This window comes from Myxine glutinosa, chromosome 12 (assembly GCF_964187855.1).
Source record: "Myxine glutinosa chromosome 12, kmMyxGlut1.1, whole genome shotgun sequence".
Lineage (NCBI taxonomy): Eukaryota > Metazoa > Chordata > Myxini > Myxiniformes > Myxinidae > Myxine > Myxine glutinosa.
In genome coordinates, this window is record NC_136272.1 from 100793335 (window position 1) to 100817296 (window position 23962).

General features: G+C 46.5%; 1 protein-coding gene across 1 annotated transcript in view; it reads right to left on the reverse strand.

Annotated features, from left to right (window-relative positions):
• The window catches only part of LOC137437649 (putative serine/threonine-protein kinase MARK-C), a 122486-nt gene that overhangs the window by 93485 nt on the left and 5039 nt on the right, over window positions 1–23962 (reverse strand). The window contains exons 2-5 of the mRNA XM_078766354.1: window positions 22721–22795; window positions 6863–6933; window positions 6662–6718; window positions 2448–2684 (exon numbers count right to left, since the gene is read on the reverse strand). Of these exons, the coding sequence (XP_078622480.1) occupies window positions 2448–2684; window positions 6662–6718; window positions 6863–6933; window positions 22721–22795 (440 nt within the window). The remainder of the gene's footprint in view (window positions 1–2447; window positions 2685–6661; window positions 6719–6862; window positions 6934–22720; window positions 22796–23962) is intronic.

A 23962-nucleotide genomic window follows, 5' to 3' on the forward strand; every position in this document is an offset into this window, starting at 1 on the left:
GTGCTGATTATTCACAGCAAATACTTAGTGTTGGACAAAATTCACCATTCCAACTTTTTATATTGATAAGAAAATATGTTTCTGAAATTTATTCACGCATAGATAAGTTGCACCTTTTTAATGAAACGAAAACCGATTTCTAGCTGCTTTTTCCACCTGCTGCACATGGCCTAATGTGGTTGCTGAGAAAAATGAGGTTTAGCCCGTACATACGGACAGACGGAAGGAAGGACGGAAAACCCGAAAATATCATGCCTCCGGTCACCTTTGGGGCCGGAGGCATAAAAACACTACCATTTCCGAGTATTACCATACTCGAGTGCATGAGTAATGCTGCGATTAAATTGTCGCATTAAACAACATTAAAAAGTGTTCCCAATAATGCACAGATTGCAGCTTGACTGCCTTCCCTCTCCATCGCCTTCCCCTCTCTCAGTTTCCGGAAACTCTCCATGTTAACCTCTACCTCATATAATGAGAAAGTATTTTTAATCTACACGTTTTTCAGTTGCAACACCTGCTCAACACTTGCTCTCAGGCTGAAGGCGAGGAGCTCAGGCAAGGAGGATGACATTGAGGACTTCACGACCAGCCCATCATGGGCCTACGCGTTAATGGCACGCCATGATCTGTTGGTTCGACGCCACACACACATCTCCCAACATGTATCCAATGATATGGCTGATAAGACTATACACTTCCAAGTCCAACATAATCAAGCTTCGCCGGGAGTATGAAATTTTTTTTTTTTGAGGATGATAAACAGGGGTGTGGTTAATACACCATCGCGGTTAATACACCAATAAATATAGTACCCCTTTATGCCAAAGTGGAACATTTTTTCCAATTTTTTTTTACAAAATAATTGAAAGTGAAATACAAAAATATCTTACAGACATAAGTATTCAACCCCCTGATTCAATACTTTGTAGAAGCATCTTTGGCAGCGATTAAAGCTTCTTCTTCAGTATCATCTTCTTCTTCTTCTTTGAGTTGTATCGGCTTTGCACATCTGGATTTGGGGACTCTCTCCCATTCTTTCTTGCAGATTTACTCAAGCTCTGTCAAGTTGGACACCGAGTGTGGACACCGAGTTGGACACAGAGTTCACCGAGTTCACCGAGTGTCGGTGAACAGCATTTTTCAAGACTTCCCAAAGATTCTCAATGCGATTAATGTCTGGGCTTTGGCTTTCTGTCTGGGCTTTTTTTTGTTGTTCTCAAGACAATACAGTGTTGCTTTGGCTGTATGCTTGGGGTCATTGTCCTGTTGAAATGTAAATCTCCACCGCAGTCTAAAGTCATTTGCATTCTGAAGCAGGTTCTCAAGGATTTGCTTGCATATGGCTCCATTCATTGTTCCCTCTATCCTTGCATGTCTCCCAGTCCGTGCAGCTGAAAAGCATCCCCAAAGCATGATGCTGCCACCACCATGCTTCATGTAGATGGGTGATGAGCTGTGCTAGTTTTTCTGCCAGACGTAGCATTCCACATTCAGGCCAAAGGGTTCAATATTTGTCTAATCAGACCACATAATCACTTGCCTCATGCTCTGTGTCTTTTTGCAATATCCAGGCATGCTGTCATTTGCCTTTTTCTCAGGAGTAGCTTACATTTGGCCACTCTGTCATAGAGCCTAGATTTGTGAAGTGCTGCACTGTTGTCCACCCGGCATGTTCTCCATTCTAAGCCAAGGAACTCTGTAGTTCTGTCAGTGGTCATTAGGTTCTTGGTCACCTCCCTGACAAAGGTCCTTCTTGCCAGGTTGCTCAGTTTAGTCGGACAACAAGTGACTACCCTGGAAGTCAGTAGTTCCATATTCTTTCCATTTTCTAATGATGGACCTCACTGTGCTCTTTGGAACTTTCAACATTAGAAATTGCTTTATACCCTTCGCCAGATCTATGCCTCCTCAACATTTTATCTCAGTAAAACGGACAGTTTCTTTGGACTTCATCATAGCGTTGCTGCTCTGACATGCACTGCCAACTGTGGGAGCTAATGCAGAAAGATGTGTTTCTTTTTACATCATGTCCAATCAATTGAATTGGTCACGGGTGTACCCCAATCAAGTTGTGTCAACATCTTAAGGACGATCAAAGGAAATTGGATGCACATGAGCTCAATTTGGAGTGTCATAGCAAAGGGGTTTAAGACTTATTGACATTTCAGCTTTTCATTTTAAATTATTTTGCAAAAAAAATATTGAAAAATATATATACTTTGACATTATGGGGTATTATGTGTACATCAGGAAAAAAATGTGAATTTAATCCATTTTAAAATCAGGCTGCAACACAACAAAATGTGAAAAACGTCAAGTGGTATGAATACCTTCTCAAGACACCATGTGAAACACTCGAGACACCCTTCGTGAAAAACACCCTTAGCATCAGCATCTCGTTCACACCACATTCAGATTATGACACCATTACAAACAATACTCACTTTAATGATGTTACGTCCATCAAATTGAAGTCCAACAAATAATTTCTTGAACAGAATGCCAAGTGCCCACACATCGACTGGGGGACCTTCGTAGCCACAACCTGCTGTGATCTCTGGTGCCATAAAGCCAGGTGTGCCACAGGCGTCATATAATTTTTTACCATGTATGAAACGTTTGGAAAGGTTAAAGTCGATGAGCTTCACAATCCCCCGATTGCTGTAAAGCACGTTTTCTGGCTGGAGAGTAAACAGAAATCAAAATGTGAAAAAACATAAAACCTTTGGTGATAAATTATAATAAAGGCAAGATGCAAATTTAAATGCGATGGGCAGGCAGGAAAAAAAATGTCAGAAAGAGAAAACTTGAAAAAACATCCTCTACCAATGCCAGTCAGGGGTTTACATAATATGGAGGAGGTTGAAGCGAGAGTAGATAGTGAGGAGTATAAACGATTGAGTTGCAGGAAGTGAGACTTTGTTTGGCTAAATGACAGGAATCGAAGGTCACAAGATGTAGAGGTGTGAAAGGAAAGAGAAAAATCAGAGGAAGTGTCGCAATCTGAGTAAAGGACAATATTATATCAAGAAAAGAGGGCGATCTGAAGCAGGGAAGTAATGAAGAGTGTTCTGTATGGATATAGATTAGGGATGGGAGACTATTTAGGCACGTATAATCAGGCTCCTGTTGTGAAGGAAGAGTGAGATTAAAAGGTTCATTCAGAATTCAGAAAGGATTGTGGTGAGGGAAGAGTACTGCTTGTGGGTGATATTAATTTGCCAGGGATAGACTGGGTTCAGAAACAGGGAAAGGGCAGAGGAGGAATTTTGTGATCTTGTCCAGGATTGCCTTTTAATGCAGTTTGTCGATAGTCCCACAAGGAGCAGAGTGTTAGAACTCTTATCTATAATAATAAAAGGCAGTGTGCGTCCATCCGCCATCTCCTCCATAACTCCAAAACCATGAAACCTAGCGGTCCCAAACTTTGCATGCATACACCTGGACCTCCAACAGATTGCAATGATGAAAACTGGGTGTTTGGGTGTGTTATAACACCATTTTTGGAAAGAATTAACAAGGTGCTCATAAGAAAAACACCGAAAAAGCCTTACCATTATGGCGGCCCACAATCTTGGTCAGCCCACTGCCTAGGTTCTTAAGCCGCCATTTTGTTTGGTCCTATTCAAACGTGTCTTGCCTTGGAAACATGATCAATTATCATGACATAATTGAAGCATATTGTTATGTGTATGGGTGTAGGTAATGAAATACCTTCGGCGAGATAGAACTGTGTAGGTTTAGCGTACTCTGCATGTCACGAAGAAGCCACCTCGATGTATTTAAGTTAGGACCGGATGTTCGTGTAAGGTTGTTTGTGTGTCTCCATGTGAGGGGTGGAGCTATGCTAATTGACCTTGGTGACCCTGGTGATTTAGACCCTGGTGTTGGGCTAGCGGCTAGAGTGCCAGCTTAGGATCCTATGATCCTGGGTTCGAATCCCGGTCGATCGCTGAATTAACGCCAGGGGGGTTGACTCAGCCTGTCATCCTTCCGAGGTCGGCAAATTGAGTACCAGTTCACTGGTAATTCCCTGCTTGTCGTAAAAAAGGCGACAAAAAGGGTTGGCGGCATGAAGGGCATCCGGCCGTAAAACATTGCTTCAAAAAGGGGACCAAAAAACAACAACCACGGTTCCCGAAAAAGGCCAACCCCCGGCTTTGCGGGGAAAAATGGCCTCTAAAGGTGGTTATATGGACAAATTCCCCGTGTGTAATTTCCCTTGTGATTTTTCCCTTCATTCTGATAAAACACATTCGGCAAGCCACGCACTCGTCACCGAATAAAAAACAACATAATTTCCGACCGGACCCAGACACGACTACACCACCCAGCTCAAATCTTCTCCATGGGTGCTAAGAATGGCCATGAGGCCACGCCCCAAAGGACAATTGGTTGGGACCATTCGGTGGCGCTCGTTGATTGGTGAGAGTGTGACATCATCGTCGAATATTCCAGCACCTGGAGTAAAAAGGCAAAGCACCGCATTTTCTTTCTTCTCTTGGTCTGGGCTTCATCGCGAGCAGTTGCATTCTCTCTCTATCCCTGGGCTGTCGGTGGAGGCGGCTGCGCTTTGAGCAATATGCGCTCGCGAAGGGCGTGTTAGAAGCCCGGTGGATCGTGGCAATCGGAGGAGGAGGGAGGATTTTGGCTGCTTTGCGCCAACGGCTGGGGATGGACCCGACTTCGTGCCAACGCGTGTTTTCCCGCGCAGGACCTGTGACAGCCACAAACCGTCATGTGAGGGAGACTAGAGCTGAGTACTAGCCACCGCACCAAACACATTTATTTTTACTTTCATTTTCCCCTTGTTTTGTATACCAGTCCGTGAGGAGGGTCCCTCATTTAGAAATCTTAGTTTGCCTTACCGTTCGGTTTGTTCTGCGTGCATTTCATTTCATTAAACCATTATTTGTTACATTTCATTTGTTGATTTGTCCGTCTCGTATATTTGTTCGTGGTTCGGATAAACTGTCGTCGTGGCCGTCCGTTCAAATAAGACCAGGGACCTCCATTTCCATGGTGCGCCATAAAGAGATAACACCGCCATAGTTGGGTGTACGCCTCGGAATTAAAGCTCGTTTGGTCATCTGTCCTCCTGAGGTCTTCACGACAGGGGGCGACGCGACAATATCATCAAAATCTGCATTCGGATATGAGGATTTGATCCTGCAGAGTGCAGACTAAATAAATGTCCAAATCTGGAGTAAAATCGGACAAAATTTACCATATCGAGTGATTCTTATAACTAAGTGTATATATTCATTTATTTCAGCCTGGCTGTCATTCTCCTTCTGCGGTTAGTTTTTTTTTATTGAACTAAAAAAATCTATATTCCAAACGTCGTGGTTGGAACTCAAATCAAACGTCTGACATGTCGAACTGTATCATTGCAAGTGTAAAGTTGACATTTTGTCTGCTCTCAGTGGGTTCCACATTTCGCTGATTTGCTGCTTGATTTTCACATTTATAGAAGGCTATTTAAAGGTAAATCTTTGTGGTTGCAGTTTTTGTGTTTGGTGTACTTCATCTGAGCTGTCCACCCGGAGACGTCCGAGGACACCCAGAGAACAAATTAATGCTTTTTAGCAGTCAGAGCTGCTAAAGGTTAAGCGTTAAGACTGCTCAGATTAAGAGTCTCCGGCCATCATAACCTATCATTATCAGTGCATTATTATCATTCTCTTTGCTAATTCCCCCTCTCCCCGTAACCTTTTCTACCCCACCACCTCTCTCTCTCTGTCCCTTATTCGCTCTTCCCTCCTAATAAAGAGCTGCGCACTCCTTCCACACACCTCTCGCTCCACCCTTCTCCTCGCTCTCCCTCCCGACCAGAGTTTATAGTGTAGCATTGTGTGGGGAGGGAGGGTGGAGGAGAGTGAGAGAGAAAGAAGGTAGGATGGAGGAGGAAAAGGGGAGAGAGGAGGGAAGGGAGGTCGAGGAGGGGTGCGGAAATGAAGAGGGGGAGGAGCAGGCAGGAGAGAGAGAAGGGAAGGAGGAGTGTTGGTGGGGGAGGAGAGTGATGCCTCCCCACACAATACCACTAAACGGTGGTAATCCTGTTCTGCCGCTCTATCGCACCCTCTCTCTGTTCTTTTCACCCTATCTTTTGCTCAAGGTCATCTGCCAGCATCCTGGAAATCAGCCAACATTACCGCTTTACACAAAAAAGGTGCAAAAACAGATCCTTGCAACTACAGACCAATCAGCCTGCTCCCAATTATCAGCAAAGTCATGGAATCCATCATTGCTTCGGATATGAAATCTTTCCTCTTCTCCAATGGCTTGATCTCTGATCATCAATTTGGTTTCAGACCAGGTCACTCTACTCTGGACATGCTGCTTCTGCTGTCTCAACAATGGATGGAGGTCCTCAATGCCAAATTGAGGAAGAGATTTAATTTGATATCTTACTTTCTATTTATATTTCAAGTTTAACTCATTATGTAATAAACACAAAAGGGTCCATGTGTGACAGAACCCCCCCCCCCCCCCCCTCTTTTCCTCCATTGTAGGTCATCACCCAACAATATGAATTTTGTTCTTTCCTACAACCTCCACACCCCATTCGCATTCCTTCCTTTGCTCCACCAAAAAATGGTTTTCATTGCAGTGTTATGAGGAACGTATCACGGTTTGCAATGGTGTAGTTGGTTACCTTTATATCCCTGTGCACAATGTTCTGGGAGTGCAAGTACACAACAGCATCAGCCATCTAGGGGGAGGAAGAGATGAAATATTCAAACATGGACACAGATTGTGATTGTTAAGATTTTACAATTTTGAGTGCAATTCTTTCTGTCCTATTTCAAACCACATCATAAACATCACACTGAGACTGAAACCAACTTCAGCTCACCTGCTCCATTGGAAACCACAACCCTCTTTCTGTATCTCTCCTCAGGTGATGAATTATAGAATCGAGTGAAGCTGCACACATCAAACAGAAACATACAGGGGCAAGGCAATGAGATTTTTCATTTTTGAGAAACGAGTAGAGGAAAAGTTATTTTGTTTTTGAAGATTTGAAAATTTCATTGTTAAAATAAACACAAAATGATAAAGATAAAAATAAAAAGGTCATGGAAGAGCAAGGTGATAGAGGGCCACAGTTGGACACAACAACAACATGCATTTTAAAGGCCATTTTCCCTACTAGAGCGGGGGGTAGCCTTGCGGTCCCCATGACAATCTTCTCCATTTTGCCCTATTTTCTGCATCTCTCCTTGTTAACCCCCTTGCCCGCATTTCTTCTTCCACCATCTTTAGCCAAGTCTTTCTCGGTCTTCCTCGTCCTCTACTTCCTTCTACATTCATTTCCATCACTCTTCTCAACCAGTCACTTTCATCCTTCCTCAACAAATGACCAAACCATCTCAACCTGTTCCTCTTCACAGCATCAATCACAGGCTCTATTCCCATCATCTTTCACAATTCATCATTTGTCTTCCTCTCTCTCAACGATACTCCGTACATCCACCGAACCATTCGCATTTACACCCTTTCCAGCCTTCGTTGCTGCTCTACGTTCATTACCCATGTCTCGCTCCCATAAATCATAACACTTCTCACACATGCAGCATACACCTTTCCCTTCAGCTTCAACGATACTCCCCTCATCATCAGCACGCCACTCAGTTCCCGAAACTTCTTCCGTGCACATCTCACTCTAGCAACCGTTGCCGAGTCTGATCCACCTTCTCCATTCAGCACGTCTCCGAGGTAGCAAAATGTTTTCACACCTTCCAGCTTCACGCCGTCTCCAAGATCCAACTCAACATTTTCTCCATCTGCAGCTCCCTCTGTGCACACCTTACATTTGAATGTAGCTGCCACACTAGTTATGCCCCTCTCAGACCACTACATTTTTGATGAACCCACTCAGCGCACATTGTACATTGAATGGAGTTCACTCCGACACCCTTCCTGCACACAGCACATGGCCACTTCCCAGTTCTTTCCACCTCACCACATGTTTTACCACTTGCCATCACCTTCGTCTTTCCTATATTCACTTTCAGACCTTTTGGCTCCATACATTCCTTCCACTTGTTCATCTTTTCCTTCAGTCCATCCATACTTTCCGCAAACACCACCAGATCATCTGCATACAACAACTCCCACGGTTCTGAGCCAGCACCTCCATCACAGCTACATATAGTAGTGGACTTAGTACCGACCCCTGATGCACTCCCACCTTCACCTCAAACTCACCACTGTTCCCGTCCTTCGTCCTTACAGCTGTGCGCGCTCTTTTGTACATTGCCATCACTACTCTGATCAACCATTCCTCCACTCCTAACTTCCTCAATGCCCATGTCAATACTTTGCGTGGAACCCTATCAAATGCTTTCTCCAGATCAACAAACCCAAGAAACAACTTCTTCCTGTTCTCCATGTACTTCTCCTGCAACTGCCTCACAATGAAAAGCGCGTCTGTCGTTCCTCTTCCTGGCATAAATCCAAACTGCATTTCATCGATCTTCACTTTCTTCCTCATCCTCCTCTCCAACATCCTTTCCAATACCTTCATTCCATGCTCCAATAACTTTGTCGCTCGGTACGAGCCACAGTCCAGAGGGTCACCTTTCCCCTTGTATAGAGGGACGAGGGTACTCAGTTCCAAATCCACTGGAATGCGGCCTTCTTTCACCACCAGATTACAGATCTCTGTCATTCTCTTCACACCCCAACTTCCTGCTGCCTTCAACATATCTCCCACAACTCCCGTCGGCCCTCCCGCTTTTCTACCCTTCATTGCTTTTATCGCTGCCTCAACTTCCTTCTCAGTTATCTTCTCTGCCGGTCCTAAAACTGTGTTACTCTCTATGTTGCCATCCCATTCATTCTCTGTATTCAACAGCATTTCCATATATCTTTTCCATCTTCCTTTAATTCCATCTGGGTCGACAACGATTTGTCCCACTTCATCCTTCAAGCAACTCACCCCCATCACATCACACCTCTCTTTCGCTATCTGCTTTGCCATCCTGAATACTGCTTTCTGACTCTCTTCCGAATCCAAGCGTTCTCCGAACATTTTCCTACATGCCTCCTGCGCCTTTGCTACCTCTTTCTTTGCAGCCTTCCTGGCTGCCTTATAACTTTCATGCTCTGCTGTTTCTGCTCCCGTACCCTTCGCCTTCTGCCACTCCTTGAACTTCTTCCTCTTCTCGTCAATCCTCTTTCCAACTTCATCATCCCACCACCATGTTTCCGAGTGCCTCGGTGGTCCTTTTGTCCATCCACATACCTCACCAACGGCTGCCAACAGACTAGCTTTCATTGACATCCAACCACTTTCAAGCTCATCCACATCATCCTCGACCCTACTCAGCCTCTCTTTTAATGCCTCCCTTACTGTCACCTCTTTCAACCTCCACACCCTCATTCTCGGTTGGTACTTCACCCGCCAAGCTCTCCTCGCACCTTTCACCCTTATGTCGCAGACAACCAAGTGGTGGTGTGAAACAGCCTCCTCCCCCGGGATCACCTTTGTGTCGGGGAAAGTACGGGAAAGAATGAACAGGAAGAGGGGTGGAAGAAAAAGAGAGAAATCTTCATATCTTCAAAGAGATATCCAGGAAACAATATCTCTCCGTTCTCAAGACCGAACTCTCTTATCTGTCTCCCTCTTCCAAATCCTGGTGGCGTCTGGTCAAATCCGTTTCTGGTGTTTGTTCCCCCTCCATCCCCTCCCTTACCTCAAACGGCTACACAGCTGACTCCGCACGTGAAAAAGCTGAATGCCTCAACTCTGTGTTTGCCTCTAAATCTTGTGTCCCAAACCCATCCCTCTCTGTACCCACCATACCCAGTCGTACCCTGCTGCTCCTGGACTCCGTGTCCTTTCCTCCTGACAAGGTGGAAAAGTTTCTGTCAACCCTCGACTCTGATTCTGCAACTGGACCCGACGGCATCAGCCCACGGGTCCTAAAATCCTGCTCTGCTGCTCTATCTCACCCTCTCTCTGTTCTCTTCACCCTCTCTTTTGCTCAAGGTCAACTGCCATCTGCTTGGAAATCAGCCAACATCACCGCTTTGCACAAAAAAGGTGCAAAAACAGATCCTAGCAACTACAGACCAATCAGCCTTCTCCCAATTATCAGCAAAGTCATGGAATCCATCATTGCTTCGGATATGAAATCTTTCCTCTTCTCCAATGGCTTGATCTCTGATCATCAATTTGGTTTCAGACCAGGTCACTCTACTCTGGACATGCTGCTTCTGCTGTCTCAACAATGGATGGAGGTCCTCAATGCCAAACAGGAAATTAGAGCTGTCTCCCTCGACATATCACGTGCCTTCGACACGGTCTGGCACCCCGCTCTGCTCACCAAACTCTCCTCCTTTGGTATCCATGGAAATCTCCACGCATGGCTGGCGGACTTCCTCTCTAGTCGTCGTCAACGTGTGGCCCTGAATGGGTTTCTCTCATCTCCTCTTCCTGTTCAGGCTGGAGTTCCCCAAGGCAGTGTTCTGGGCCCCGTGCTTTTTCTGGTCTTCATCAATGATCTCTCTGACTCTCTCGAAAATCCTCTCTATCTCTTTGCTGATGACTCCACTCTCTGCCGCTCCATTCCTCTTCCCTCAGATCGGCAGTCTGCTGCCTCCTCACTCTCTGAAGACCTGGACAAAATCACAGACTGGTCAAACAAGTGGAACATGTCTTTCAATCCTGACAAATCTCACACTCTTACTATGTCTCTCCGAAAAGATCGACTGGACAACCCTCCCATCTACTTTCTCAACAATCCTCTCCAAGAAGTTCTGTCGCTCAAGATTTTGGGTCTCACTATCTGCCATGATCTTTCTTGGGAAAACCACATTTCCAAGCTGGCCTCCAAAGCCAGTCGCCGACTGGGCATCCTCCGTCGTGCGAAGTCCTTCCTCGGCACACCTGAGCTCCTCACCACATACAAGGCTTTCATCCGCAGCTCAATGGAATACTGTTCTCCCCTATGGGCCGGTGCTCCTGCCTCACACCTAGCTCGGCTTCACGCTGTTGAAACCAAAGCTTTCAGAATTATTGGAATCTCCCGCGATGAAGCTATCTCTGAGGGCCTTTCACTCACTCACCGCAGGCAGGTAGGTGGTCTTTCTGTCTTCTACCGACTCCTCTCCGGCCTTGCACCCCCAGCTCTCTCTGTGCTCTGTCCCCCAAATATTCCTACAGGTCGCACAAGATCTGCCAGCAACCCTCTGATGGTTAAACTGCCGAAATCTCGGCTCTCTGCTCACCTTCACTCTTTCATTCCTCTTTTCTCCCGCCTCTGGAACAAACTCCCTCACTCCCTTCAATCCCACTCCTCCCTCCAGGTCTTTAAAACAGCTGTTCACCACCATCTCTTATCTTCCCCCATCCAAAACCTTGATCTTTTCTACCCCCGCTAATTCACCCCAGATCCACCTTGTTTGAAATTCCAACTTCTTTCCTGGAAGTCCTGGCAGTGTCCATATGTTTTATACCTCTCCCACCGCCCCCTTCCCACGCCCCCCCCCCCCCCCCAAAGCCCTCGCCCTCTCTCAGATCTCTCGATGTCTCCATGTGTCTCGGTCCCTGCTCTCAAATGTTGTGTTTGTGTCCTTCCCCCTCTCTCCCCATCTTGTCTACCGCTCCCTATGTTATATGTTTTTTGTGTCGGTTTGTCTTTCTGTGTGATTAATGTTCGCTCTTTCACGAGCCTCGACCTTGTATACAAAAAAAAAAAAAAAAAAAAAAAAATTGAGAGAGGGAGAGAGCGAGAGCGAGAGCGAGAGAGAGCAAAAGAGCAAGAGAGCGAGAGAGAGAGAGAGAGAAAGACAGCAAGACAGCAAGAGAGCAAGAGAGAAAGACAGCAAGACAGCAAGAGAGAAAGACAGCAAGACAGCAAGAGAGGAAGAGAGCAAGAGAGAAAGACAGCAAGACAGCAAGAGAGCAAGAGAGCAAGAGAGAAAGACAGCAAGACAGCAAGACAGCAAGAGAGGAAGAGAGGAAGAGAGGAAGAGAGCAAGAGAGCAAGACAGCAAGAGAGCAAGAGAGCAAGACAGCAAGAGAGCAAGAGAGCAAGAGAGCAAGAGAGCAAGAGAGAAAGACAGCAAGAGAGCAAGAGAGCAAGAGAGCAAGACAGCAAGAGAGGAAGAGAGCAAGAGAGCAAGAGAGAAAGACAGCAAGAGAGAAAGACAGCAAGAGAGCAAGAGAGCAAGACAGCAAGAGAGCAAGAGAGAAAGACAGCAAGAGAGCAAGAGAGCAAGACAGCAAGAGAGCGAGAGAGGAAGAGAGCGAGAGAGGCAAGAGAGCGAGAGAGGCAAGAGAGCGAGAGAGGCAAGAGAGCGAGAGAGGCAAGAGAGCGAGAGAGGCAAGACAGCGAGAGAGAAAGACAGCGAGAGAGACAGACAGCGAGACAGCGAGACAGCGAGAGAGCGAGACAGCGAGAGAGCGAGACAGCGAGAGAGCGAAACAGCGAGAGAGCGAGAGAGCAAGACAGCGAGAGAGCGAGAGAGCGAGAGAGAGAGAGAGAGAGAGAGAGAGAGCAAGAGCGAGAGAGAGAGAGAGAGAGAGAGAGAGAGAGAGAGAGAGAGCAAGAGCGAGAGAGAGAGCAAGAGCAAGCGAGAGAGAGCGAGAGAGAGCGAGAGCAAGCGAGGGAGAGCGAGAGAGCGAGAGAGAGAGTGAGTGGGGGGAGGGAAGGGTAAACACAGGACACTGGAAGTGAAGGGTAGAATGAAAAGAGGGTTCATGGAGAAAGAAAAAATATTGAGGAAAAGATGGAGGGTGACATGAGATGGGTATGGGTGGTGCACCACCTGTATTTTTTTTTTTTTTGGTATACAGAATCGAGGCTTGTGTTAGAGCTAACACATTAAACATGAAAACATGCACGGACACATAAAGCATACAATAAAGGGAGCGGGAGGACAAGAGGGGAAAGAGATAGGAAAGCACACAAGCACAACAACAGTAGAGAACAGGGACGTCGGTAGATCTGTGGAAGGGTGCATGGATGGTATAAAACAAGTGGACACTACTAGGAATTTCAGGAATGAAGTTGGAGATTGAAAAAGGTGGATTTGGAGTGTATTAACAGGGTTAGAAAAGTTCAAAGTTTTGGATGGGGGAAGATAAGACATGGTGGTGAACAGCTGTTTTCAAGACTTAGTGGGATGGATTGAAGAGGGTGTGGGACTTTGTTCCACAGGCTGGAGAAAAGAGTTATGAAAGAGTGAAGGTGAGCAGAGAGTCTTGATTTTGGCAGCTTCACCAGAAGAGGGTTGCTCTCAGATATTGTGCGACCTGCGGCAATATTTGGGGGACAGAGCACAGACAGAGCAGGGGGGGGGGGGGGGGGGGCAAGGCCGGAGAGCTGACAGGAGAAGACAGAAAGACCACCTAGCTGACTGCGATGAGCGAGTGAAAGGCCCTCAGAATCAGCTTCATCGCAGGAGATACAAATGATTCTAAAAGCTTTGGTTTGCAATAGCGTGATGCCGGGCTAGGTGTGAGGCAGGAGCACCAGCACAGAGGGGAGAACAGTATTCCATTGAGCTGCTGATGAAAGCTTTGTATGAGGTGCGGACCTCAGAAGTGCCCAGGAAGGACTTTGCACGACGGAGGATGCCCAGTCGGGGACTCGGTTTGGAGGCCAGCTTGGAAATGTGGTTTTCCAAGGAAAGATCATGGCAGATAGTGTGTCCCAAAAGCTTGAGTGACTGAACTTCTTTGAGAGCATTGCTGAGAAAGTAGATGGGAGGGTTGTCCAGATAGTCTTTTTGGAGAGACATAGTGAGAGTGTGAGATTTGTCAGGTTTGAAAGACATGTTCCACTTGCTTGACCAGTTTGTGATTTTATCCAAGTTTGCAGAGAGTGAAGAGGCTGCAGCCTGCAGATATGAGGGATGAGATATGCAACGGCAGAGAGTTGAGTCATCAGCAAAGAGATGTAGGGGCAGAGAGATCATTAATGAAGATCAGAAAAAGCACAGGACCCAGAACACTGCCCTGAGGAACTCCAGCCTGGACAGGAAGGGGGAGATGAGAGAATTCCATTCAGGGCCACATGTTGACTGCGAACTGAGAGGAAGTCCAACAGCCATGTGTGGAGGTTTCCATGGATACCATAGGAGGAGAGTTTGGTGAGCAGGGCAAGGTGCCAGACCGTAACGAAGGCACAAGATGTGTCAAGAGCGACCGCTCGGATTTCCTGTTTGGCATTCAGGACCTCCATCCATGTTGCGATATCAGAAGCAGCATGTCCAGAGTAGAGTGACCTGGTCTGAATCCAAATTGATGATCAGAGATCAAGCCATTGGAGAAGAGGAAGGATTTGATGTCAGAAGTGACGATTGATTCCATGACCTTGCTGGTTATTGGGAGCAGGCTGATTGGTCTGTAGTTGCAAGGATCTGTTTTTGCACCTCTTTTGTGTAAAGCGGTAATGTTGGTTGTTTTCCAAGCAGATGGAAGATGACTTTAGGCAAAAGAAAGAGTGAAGAGAACAGAGAGAGGATTAGATAGAGCGGCAGAGCACGATTTTAGAACCCGTGGGCTGATGCCGTCTCGTCCAGTTGCAGAATCAGTCGAGATTTGGCAGAAACTTCACCTTGACAGGAGAGAAGGACACATAGTCCAGTAGTGGCTGCATTCCACTGGGTAAGGTGGGTACAGAGAGAGATGGGTTTGGGACAGAAGATTTGGAGGCAAAAAAAAAGAGTTGAGGCATTTAACTTTTTCACGTGCAGTGTCAGCTGTGTATCCGTTTGAGGTAAGTGAGGCGATGGGAGGGGCACAAATATCAGAAACAGATTTGACCAGATGCCACCAGGATTTGGAGGAGGGAGACAGGTTTGAGAGTTCAGCCTTGAGAGTAGATTATATATTGTCTCCTGGCTCTCCTGAGGGTAGAAACACTTGTTCCAAGCTTTGTGAAAGGAACTGAGATTACCTTCAGTTGGATTTGCCTTCCAGGAGGCGAAGGCAAGTTGTTTCAGGGCAACTGCCTCACCACGAGATTCAGTGTACCATGGACAGGAGGAAGAGTATGACAACTGAAGACGAGATGGGATAAATCTGTGCATGAGAGTGTGACGATTCGTTCGAAGGAAAGCCAGTTGCTGGCATGATACACATAACTGTCTGGCAGGGGCGGTCCCTGCGGAGATGGGCGGTTTTGCATATGTAACCAGCTGTGAGAGTGGGAGACAGCCATATTCGCTGCTATGACTCCTTGAAAGCTAGGTTAGAGTTATTAATTTGCTGCTTAGTAGTTTGCCTCATTTTAAATGTATTGGGTTGCCTTGTTTGTATCATGTAGATTGTAGACTAATGTTATAATCTTGTGTTATGTATAGATGCACCTGGTCGATTGCAATAAAGCCTCCTTTCCAGCGAGGTCTCTGGCTCTACTTTCACAACAATTTATTGCAATCTTCCTTGAGACAACCTCCGAAGGATGGAGAAGCTGATTCGCTTGGAGCGCTTCTCTGGAGATCCGAACGCCCGGACTCCGCTGATCAGTTGAATCAATGGCTCAATTCTCTATGACTTTTTACGGAACTGGTCCTGGAGATTATGGGGGCACAGAAACTCGATGTATTATCCAGCAATGTCTCTCATGTCATCTATAGATACATCGCTCGATGCATGACGTACGACGAAGCTGTGGCTACCTTGAAAGCCCTCTACATCAAACCGCGCAGCACAGTGTATGCTCGCCAATTATTGGCAACGCGCTGGCAGGACAGAGTCCATGCATCAGTATGGCCAGGCTTTACGACAGCTGGCTCAGGATTGCGCAATTCAGGACTGTACGCCTCTGCAGTACACTGATGATCTGATCCATGACGCCTTTATTACGGGTCTACAATCTTCTGCATTCAGACAACGGCTGCCCGAGAAAGACGCTGGATTTCCAAATGGCGTTCGACCAAGCCCACGTGTTACAGTCGGCTCAGGCCATATCCGACTTATGGTCGGCCATTTACAGCTGCGAGTGCTACTGCTCACGACACGACACGTACACACGATCACGGTGACCCGGAAGCTGACGCCGGGAGAGTGCCTGCTCGATCTGCCACTCATCGGGCATTACGAGTGGAAAGCCCCGATGAGGTGAACGAGCCCAGCACGGTTGCTGTGACCTCGCCCGCTGGTCAGACCGTCAAATGCTTTTTTTGCGGCAATCACAGTCACCCTCGCTCAGTTTGCCCTGCTAGGGAGTCGGTGTGCCATAATTGCGGAAAGCGAGGACATTTTGCCAAAGTCTGTCCCGTGCCCAAGACCAAGTGTGCAACGCTCGCGGGCGCGCTTGTCGACAGGAACCCGCAGAGCTCCGAGCGGCCTCGCTTGTCGACAGGAACCCGCAGAGCTCCGAGCGGCCTCGCTCGTGCCTTAGTGCCGGTCGAAATCAACGGCCAATCAGTGGAAACATTGGTCAACACTGGGAGCGATCGCAGCTACATCAGCCCTCATCTCGTGGAGCGATTCGAGTTGACTCAGCACGTGTACATGGCGTCGGGAGCCCTATGGCAGCAAGCGCGCGGAGTGTGTGTGGTTGAGCTAGTTGCTAACCATGTTACTTATGGTAATGTTAAGTTGCTCATCCTCCATAACCTCTGCTCCGACATCCTCCTGGGTCACAATTCTTTGAATCGGCACAAACGCTTAGAGATGCAGTTTGGCGCTACCCACACTCTGTCCATGGGTACCGAGCTGGGCCCGGTTTGCGCCCTTGCCGAGATAGCTGTCGACCCGCCTCGACTATTCCCGAGCTTAACTGCTAATGGCCATCCGGTCGCCGTGAAATCTAGAAGGTATTCCCAGCTGGATGCTATCTTTATAGCCGCTGAAACTAAACGCCTTTTGCACGGAGGCATTATCAAACCCAGCCGTTCACCTTGGCGCGCACAAGTGCTGGTCATCGACAGCCTGAACCATCGTAAACGCATGGTCGTAGACTACTCCCAAACTATTAACCGATTCACTCAACTTGATGCATCCCCTTTACCCAAAATGGAGGCTATGGTTTGGGCGGTATATAAGTATAGAGTATTCAGCACGCTCGACTTAAGAAGTGAGTATCATCAGATTCCAATACGAACTGCCGACCGACCCTATAATGCCTTCAAGTCCGGCCAGCGGTTGTATCAATTCCGTAGAATTCTGTTCGGAGTACAAACGGAGTGGCGTGCTTCCAGAGAGCTATAGACGAGATTTTGGCAAAGGAACAAGTGAAAGACGTATTCGTGTAGGTTGGTTGATAAGGTGACCATTTGCGGTTGGAATCAAAAGGACTACGACTCGAACTTGCGTTGGTTTTTTGGAAGTGGCTCGTAAATACCGACTGACCTTCAATGAATCGAAACGTAGCTATTCTGTGGGAACCATAAATCTGATGGGGTACACGGGGTCTGGAGGGGAGATAAGGCTCAATCCGGCATGCCTCCAGGCCCTACTCGACCTTGCCCCTCCCATTGACCGTGCAACTGTAAGATGCACAATGGGTCTATTTGTCCATTACAGCATGTGGGTCCCACAGTTCTCAGAGAAGACAAGACCCCTTGTGGGATACAAAACATTCCCGCTGCCCTTGCCCACGCTGACGGCGTTTCAACAACTAAAAGGGGACGCCGCCAGCTCGGTCATAACTTCAATCGACGAGACAAACCCTTTTGTGGTAGAAACAGATGCGTCCGATTACGCAGTCGCAGCGACATCGAGTCAGGGTGGCCGACCAGTGGCATTATTCTCAAGGGCACTGACTGATAGCGAGCGACGTGACTCCTCCATAGAAAAAGATGCGTACTCCATGGTTGAATCAATCCACAGGTGGAGACAGCTCCTTCTAGGACAGTGCTTCACAGTCATAACTGATCAACAGTCCGTCTCATTCATGTATGATGGGAAGCATTCTCAAAAGATAAAGAACGAGCAGATTGCTCGGTGGCGCATAGAACTGGCTGACTATTGCTTTGAAATTAAGTACAGGCCGGGTCTGCACAACCACGCGGCTGATGCACTGTCTAGGCCCGTCTGTGCAGGGATGACCGTTGGCGACCTGCAGAATATCCACGCGGCGCTCTGTCACCCAGGCACGACGCGCATGGTCCACTTTGTTACGAGTAAGAACCTAACCTTCTCCGTGGATGAGATACATCAGTTATGCAAGACCTGCAGGGTTTGCGCAGAACTTAAATCAAGTTTCTACCAGCCGGCGGTGGGTACCCTCATACACGCGGGTAGACCATGGGAGCGCCTGAATGTTGACTCAAGGGGCCTCTGCCCGGTAATCGGTACATGCTGACGATAACTCGAGATTCCCGTTCGCATTTCCATGTGCTGACACGTCTTCCCTGTCAGTGATCCGCTGCTTTAGGCAGCTATTACTGATGTTCGGGTATCCGGCATTCATACACAGTGACCGTGGGACTGCTTTTATGTCTCGGGAGCTGAAGCAATTTTTCCTTGAGTGTGGCAACGCCTCCAGCCATACCACCGCCGATAACACCAGAGGGAACGGGTTATCGAAAGATACAACTGTGTTATCTGGAGGGCTGTCACGATGGCCTTGCGTACCAGTGGCTTGGCCCCGACCATGTGGGAGTGGGTGCTTCCTGAAACACTGCATGCGATCCGCTCCCTGTTGTGCACCTCCACTAATGCCACTCCTCATGAGACTCTTCCGGTACCAACGTCGCGGTTCTAGCGCTCATCCCTTACCCTCGGGGCTAGCTGAACCTAGACCTGCACTGCGAAAACGCATGGTCCGTCAAAGCAAATATGAACCGCTTGCTGACCATGTAGACATACTGGAAGCGAAACCACAATATGTGCACGTTCGATTGGCCGATGGCCAACAAACCACGGTACCGCTTGGCATCTAGCACCTTGTGGTGAGATGGACAAAACAGAAGCTGACTCGACCACCCCCATCCGGTCAGACTCGAGCCCTGCTGAGGCTACTGGGGGTGACGCTGCCTCGCAGTAAGAAATCATGTCTCCTTTGCCTCAGGCAGTGGACTTGCCGGGTTCTGATAGGAGATCGCCGGGTTCTGATAGGAGATCACCGAGTAACGGAGAGCGGTCTATCCCTAGCACCGGGGGCTATGAAGATGACGGCGTGTACCGCACGCGCGGCAGCCGGCTATATCAACCTCCAACTTGTTTCGGTTTTGATTATTCCTATTAACGGTATTCTTAAGAGAGGGAGAATGTGAAAGAATTTGACGACGGAAAGCCAGTTGCTGGCGTGATACACATAACTGTCTCGCAGGGGCGGTCCCTGTGGAGATGGGCGGTTTTGCATATGTAACCAGCTGTGAGAGTGGGAGACTGCCATATTTGCTGCTATGACTTGTTGAGAGCTAGGTAAGAGTTATTAATTTGCTGCTTAGTAGTTTGCCTCATTTTAAATGGATTGAGTTGCCTTGTTTGTATCATGTAGATTGTAGACTAATGTTATGATCTTGTGTTATGTATAGATGCACATGGTCGATTGCAATAAAGCCTCCTTTCCTGTGAGGTCTCTGGCTCTACTTTCACAACAGAGAGAGAGAGAACTTTACTTTGGAGATTGCAGAAGAGCTTAGAGAAAGGGAAGGGTGAGGAGTACAAAAGGTTTTGTTGGTGATGGGATGAGGCACAATGAGGTGTTGTTTGAGGAGGGGCAGAGCGAAGTAGAAGGTTGAGGAGGTGGAGGTATGAGTTGGAAGGCAGAGGAAGCAGGGAGGAGTCAGCTTTGAGGAGAAGGGGTGAGAGGGGAGAAAAATGGTGGGGAGAGATTTGAATGGGGGGAGTGGAGGGGACAGGGGTGTGAGAGATGCGTTTTGAAGAGGAGGGGTGAGGGGGGAGATTTGAATGGGAGGAGTGAGGGGGGATTATAGGAGGAGAGGGGTGAGGGGAGTTTAGAAAGTGAAATGAATGATCGTTTTAAGGCCATTTTCCCTGCTAGAGCAGGGGTTGGCCTTGCGGGCCCCATGACAATCATGGTTCCCTGTTTGAGGCAATGTTTTTATGGCCGGATGCCCTTCCTGGCACCAACCCTTAGTCGCCTCTTACGATGCGCAGGGATACAGTGTACCTATTCTAAACCGGGGTACACACCGGGATCATTCATTCCAGCAAGCTGGTACTCAATTTGCCGACCTCGGAAGGATGACAGGCTGAGTCAACCCCCCTGGTGTTAATTTAGCGATCGACCGGGATTCGAACACAGGATCCTAGGATCCCAAGCCGGCACCCTAACCGCTAAGCCAACACTAGGCTTAGGAGTTTCGAAAGTGTTGGACGATAAATGAAAAACGAACATTTATTGCAAACTGGGTTTCTTGCGATTTTCAAGTCAGAGATCCGTTTGAAAAAGTTAGAGTAGTGGTGGAATGAAGGTGAGTTTAGAGAATGTAGAAAGGAAGAACAAACAGTAAGAGATTGAATTTCTCTTGAAATGGAATGATTTAATGAGGAAATTAAAGACAGCCTTTCAAAGAGGAAGAAAAAGAGTGTGTTGTAATATACAACTGAGTACAGGACTGCAAGGGGAAGTTCAAACATTTTAAAACAAAACCACGAGAACTATCTGGGAAAATTCCCTGAAGTGAGGGCGTGGATCTGAGAAAAAACAAGTACAAAAAGTTTTAATCAAAACAAAAGCCGCGTCGATCTTACACAATGCCTAGATGCAGCTGTGCCTATAACGTCGATGTTATAGGCACAGGACATTCCTATTGATTCGATTACTTGATGTTATTTTTGTGCAAAGTGAAAATATATCTCGGCAATTTCCCGTGTGTGGCGACGAATTTTTTATATATCTCGGCATTTTCCCGTCTGTTATTTCAGGCGGTGTATGACTGACCATGCCGCGATTATAAAAAAAAAAATCTCGGCAATTTCCCGTGTGTGGCGACACGTGAACGAAGCTATGCTCCTCTCTCCACATTATTGTGACGACGTATAAATTAAATATTTCATCGTGACGATCGTCATCAAATGGACGAATTTTTAATATATCTCGGCATTTTCCCGTCTGTTATTTCGGGCGGTGTATGACTGACCATGCCGCGATTTAAAAAAAAAAAATCTCAATGGACTTGAAGTTACAGGCCTTTGAGAATTCATTTCGTTCTATAAAGGGCAACTTTCATTGGATTTTCTTCCCGTTTTTTTTCAACCGAGTCTAAAACTATGTTAGCGACTGTGAAAAATGAAATGATATATCGAATTTGATTTGAAATAAAACTGTGTGAGAGAGGAAGACACCACGGGCCTACAAAACAGGCCTCAAAGCTATGCGAGTTAATAAAATGGTGGATATTTGTTTATATGAAGGCTCTCCCAGAATGGGTGGAGCTATGGTTCCCAGAATGGGTGGAGCTTTGAGGTTTTGTATTCTCTGCAAGAACAAGAAGAAGAAGAAGAAGAAGAAGAACAACAACAACAACAACAGCAGAGGGCACTCTATGAGCAGCGTCTGCGACGCGGCTAAAAAGAGAAAGGGTTGAATGAGCATGGTGAAAACGAGAATTGGAAAGGTATCGGCTGGAGAGGTAGAAGGAAAAGGAGATCAAGGGGGTGCTCACGCACGGGGGAGGGAGCCATGAGGAGAGAAGGAAATAATTATTTGGATTTTTTTTTCTTTTTTAGATTTAAGACTAAACAAAATGCAAGGTGTTTGGGGGAAGTAGGGGGTGAACAACACGATCGTTTGGTGAACCGACAACGCGACAGGAAGCCTCGAGGGACAGTCCCCACACGCGGTGCGACAACAAAATGACTAATTACACACAAATTTGCATGAATACAAACCCATATCTAACGAGAAAAACACACTGAACACATGCACAGTAAAATAACCAGTAGAAATTTGACAAAAATGTGATTGCGAAAATACTTATCTTTGATGACGTGGAGAGCTCGGAAAGACGCTTACTTGCCGGAGGAACCGGAAGCGGGAACTGGTATTAAGTATTCGAGGGGAGAATGTGATTGAATAGTTTCCGGAGGGCAATTGCAGAAATTGGAGAAAAGAGGAACAAAAAAAATGGAGGTGTGCTTGAAGTGTGCACTTTAAGTTTAACCAGGAGGGGATTACTGGAAAAACTTGTGTAGTGAAGGAAAGGGAGACTTATCAGTCTCTTCCAAGACACTCTGCCTTTTGACAGGTCGCATAAATGAGATGAGCCACCCCATCTGCCATGTTAGGAAATGGCAATGTGTTTCGGCCTCATCACGTGATATGATAATAATTTTGAGAGCTTCTTATTGAACAGAAACCAAATCAGTTTGTGATGCTGCCATCTCATTACCTAAATGAGAGGTAGCCCAATCACAAACAGGTCTCCTGAATCCTGTGGAATATAAAGTTCTCAAGACGTCTCCATTGGACAACACAGACACTGTAGACAATGAGTTTAAGGAATTATTTGGAATGATGAAATCTGCAGCTCAGTTTGGAAGACAGCTTTGATATGTGATCCACGTCATGGCTGATGGTGAAGCCTATAAAGTCAAGAAACCAAACCACTTCCTGTGTTTGACCAGGAAAAAAGATCAGTTGGTTGTTTTTTTACAATCGTGCCGGAATGACAGAGTGAAACTGAGATTTGTCAGAACTGAAAGAGATGGACCAACAATCAGGACATCAAAATTCATGTTTACTAATTACTAACTCATTTTGCTACTCAGGTAAAAGTGGACTTGATAGACACAAACAGTGGATTTTCAGCAAAATGACATCAGAAACCTCACCTCCTTTCACATACTCCAAAACGAGGGCGACGCGGTTACTGTCTGGAAGTCTTATCGGGATGTCGACCAACTTTACTGAAGGGAAATGAGATAGTGGAGCATAAGTTAATATGGCTTAAGAATCTCACCCAAAGTCAAACACCTTTTAACAACATGATCAACATGCACATTTTTGTGATTTGTAGTCAAGAGGTGAGCCTCAACATAATCCTTTCACCATCACCATTCATGATCTTGTATGTAAACATTAATCTGGGTGGTGTGTGTACAAATCACAATTCGTATCGAGTAGACTTAAGTTTAGGCAAACAACTGATCAGAATTCTTCCGAGAACACGACATTTGGCGAACACACAACTCAGATGCGGTTGGCTCAGTATATTTGATTTACAGTGTGTTGGAATCTCATTATTGATTACACAAAAGCAAATGAAAGTGAAACGCAATGAGCTGATAAGAGGATCTGGTTTCCAGCAGCAGCTTCTCATCTTCTCTTCACTTGTTTGGCTTCATGAAGCCTGGTGTTGGCTTCACCGTTAATGTTGCTGGCTGAAGATCGTCTGGCGTTGAATTTGAGCCCATATTGCACTGCTAAAATACCACAAAGTGGGTTGACTCAGCCTGTTATCCTTCAGACATCGCAAAATGAGAACCGGCCTACTGGTAATAGGGGCAACTGCATCAGCGGCACAGCCACAATTCTAGAAAGTGATGCAACCAGCAGCCACATGCTGCATATGAAACAGCAACTCTTCCCATTCTCGCTAAAAAACCATCCTTTTTCAGCTTGTTCAGCATCTGTGTCCTCTTCCCCCTTCTCTCACTCTATCATCCCTCAAGTGTCATCCTCTTGCATCCATTACCCTGCTATCGTTGAAGTACCAGTCTCATAGTGGGATCTGCACCCAGACTCAAGAACTCAAGTGTGCTTCCTATTAATCCAATGCACCATCCTGTCAAACCTCCTATACAATTAATGTCTTTCTTGGTATTTGTGGTAAATTTTAGAGGTCTTTGAAAGAAATAGAACTGCATTTAAATATCAATATGTATATTTGTTCTCGAAAACTAGTTGTTCAAGTCTCTGAGACATGAATTGTGATGATGGTCATTTTATTGCAAGTTATTTTAAATTTTGTTCAGAGATGTCATGATAAAGAAGAAGACCCACTCATTTTTGGCTTCAGACATTGAAAACTTGGACAACAGTGGCCTCCATAATTATTAAATGGAAGAAGTTTG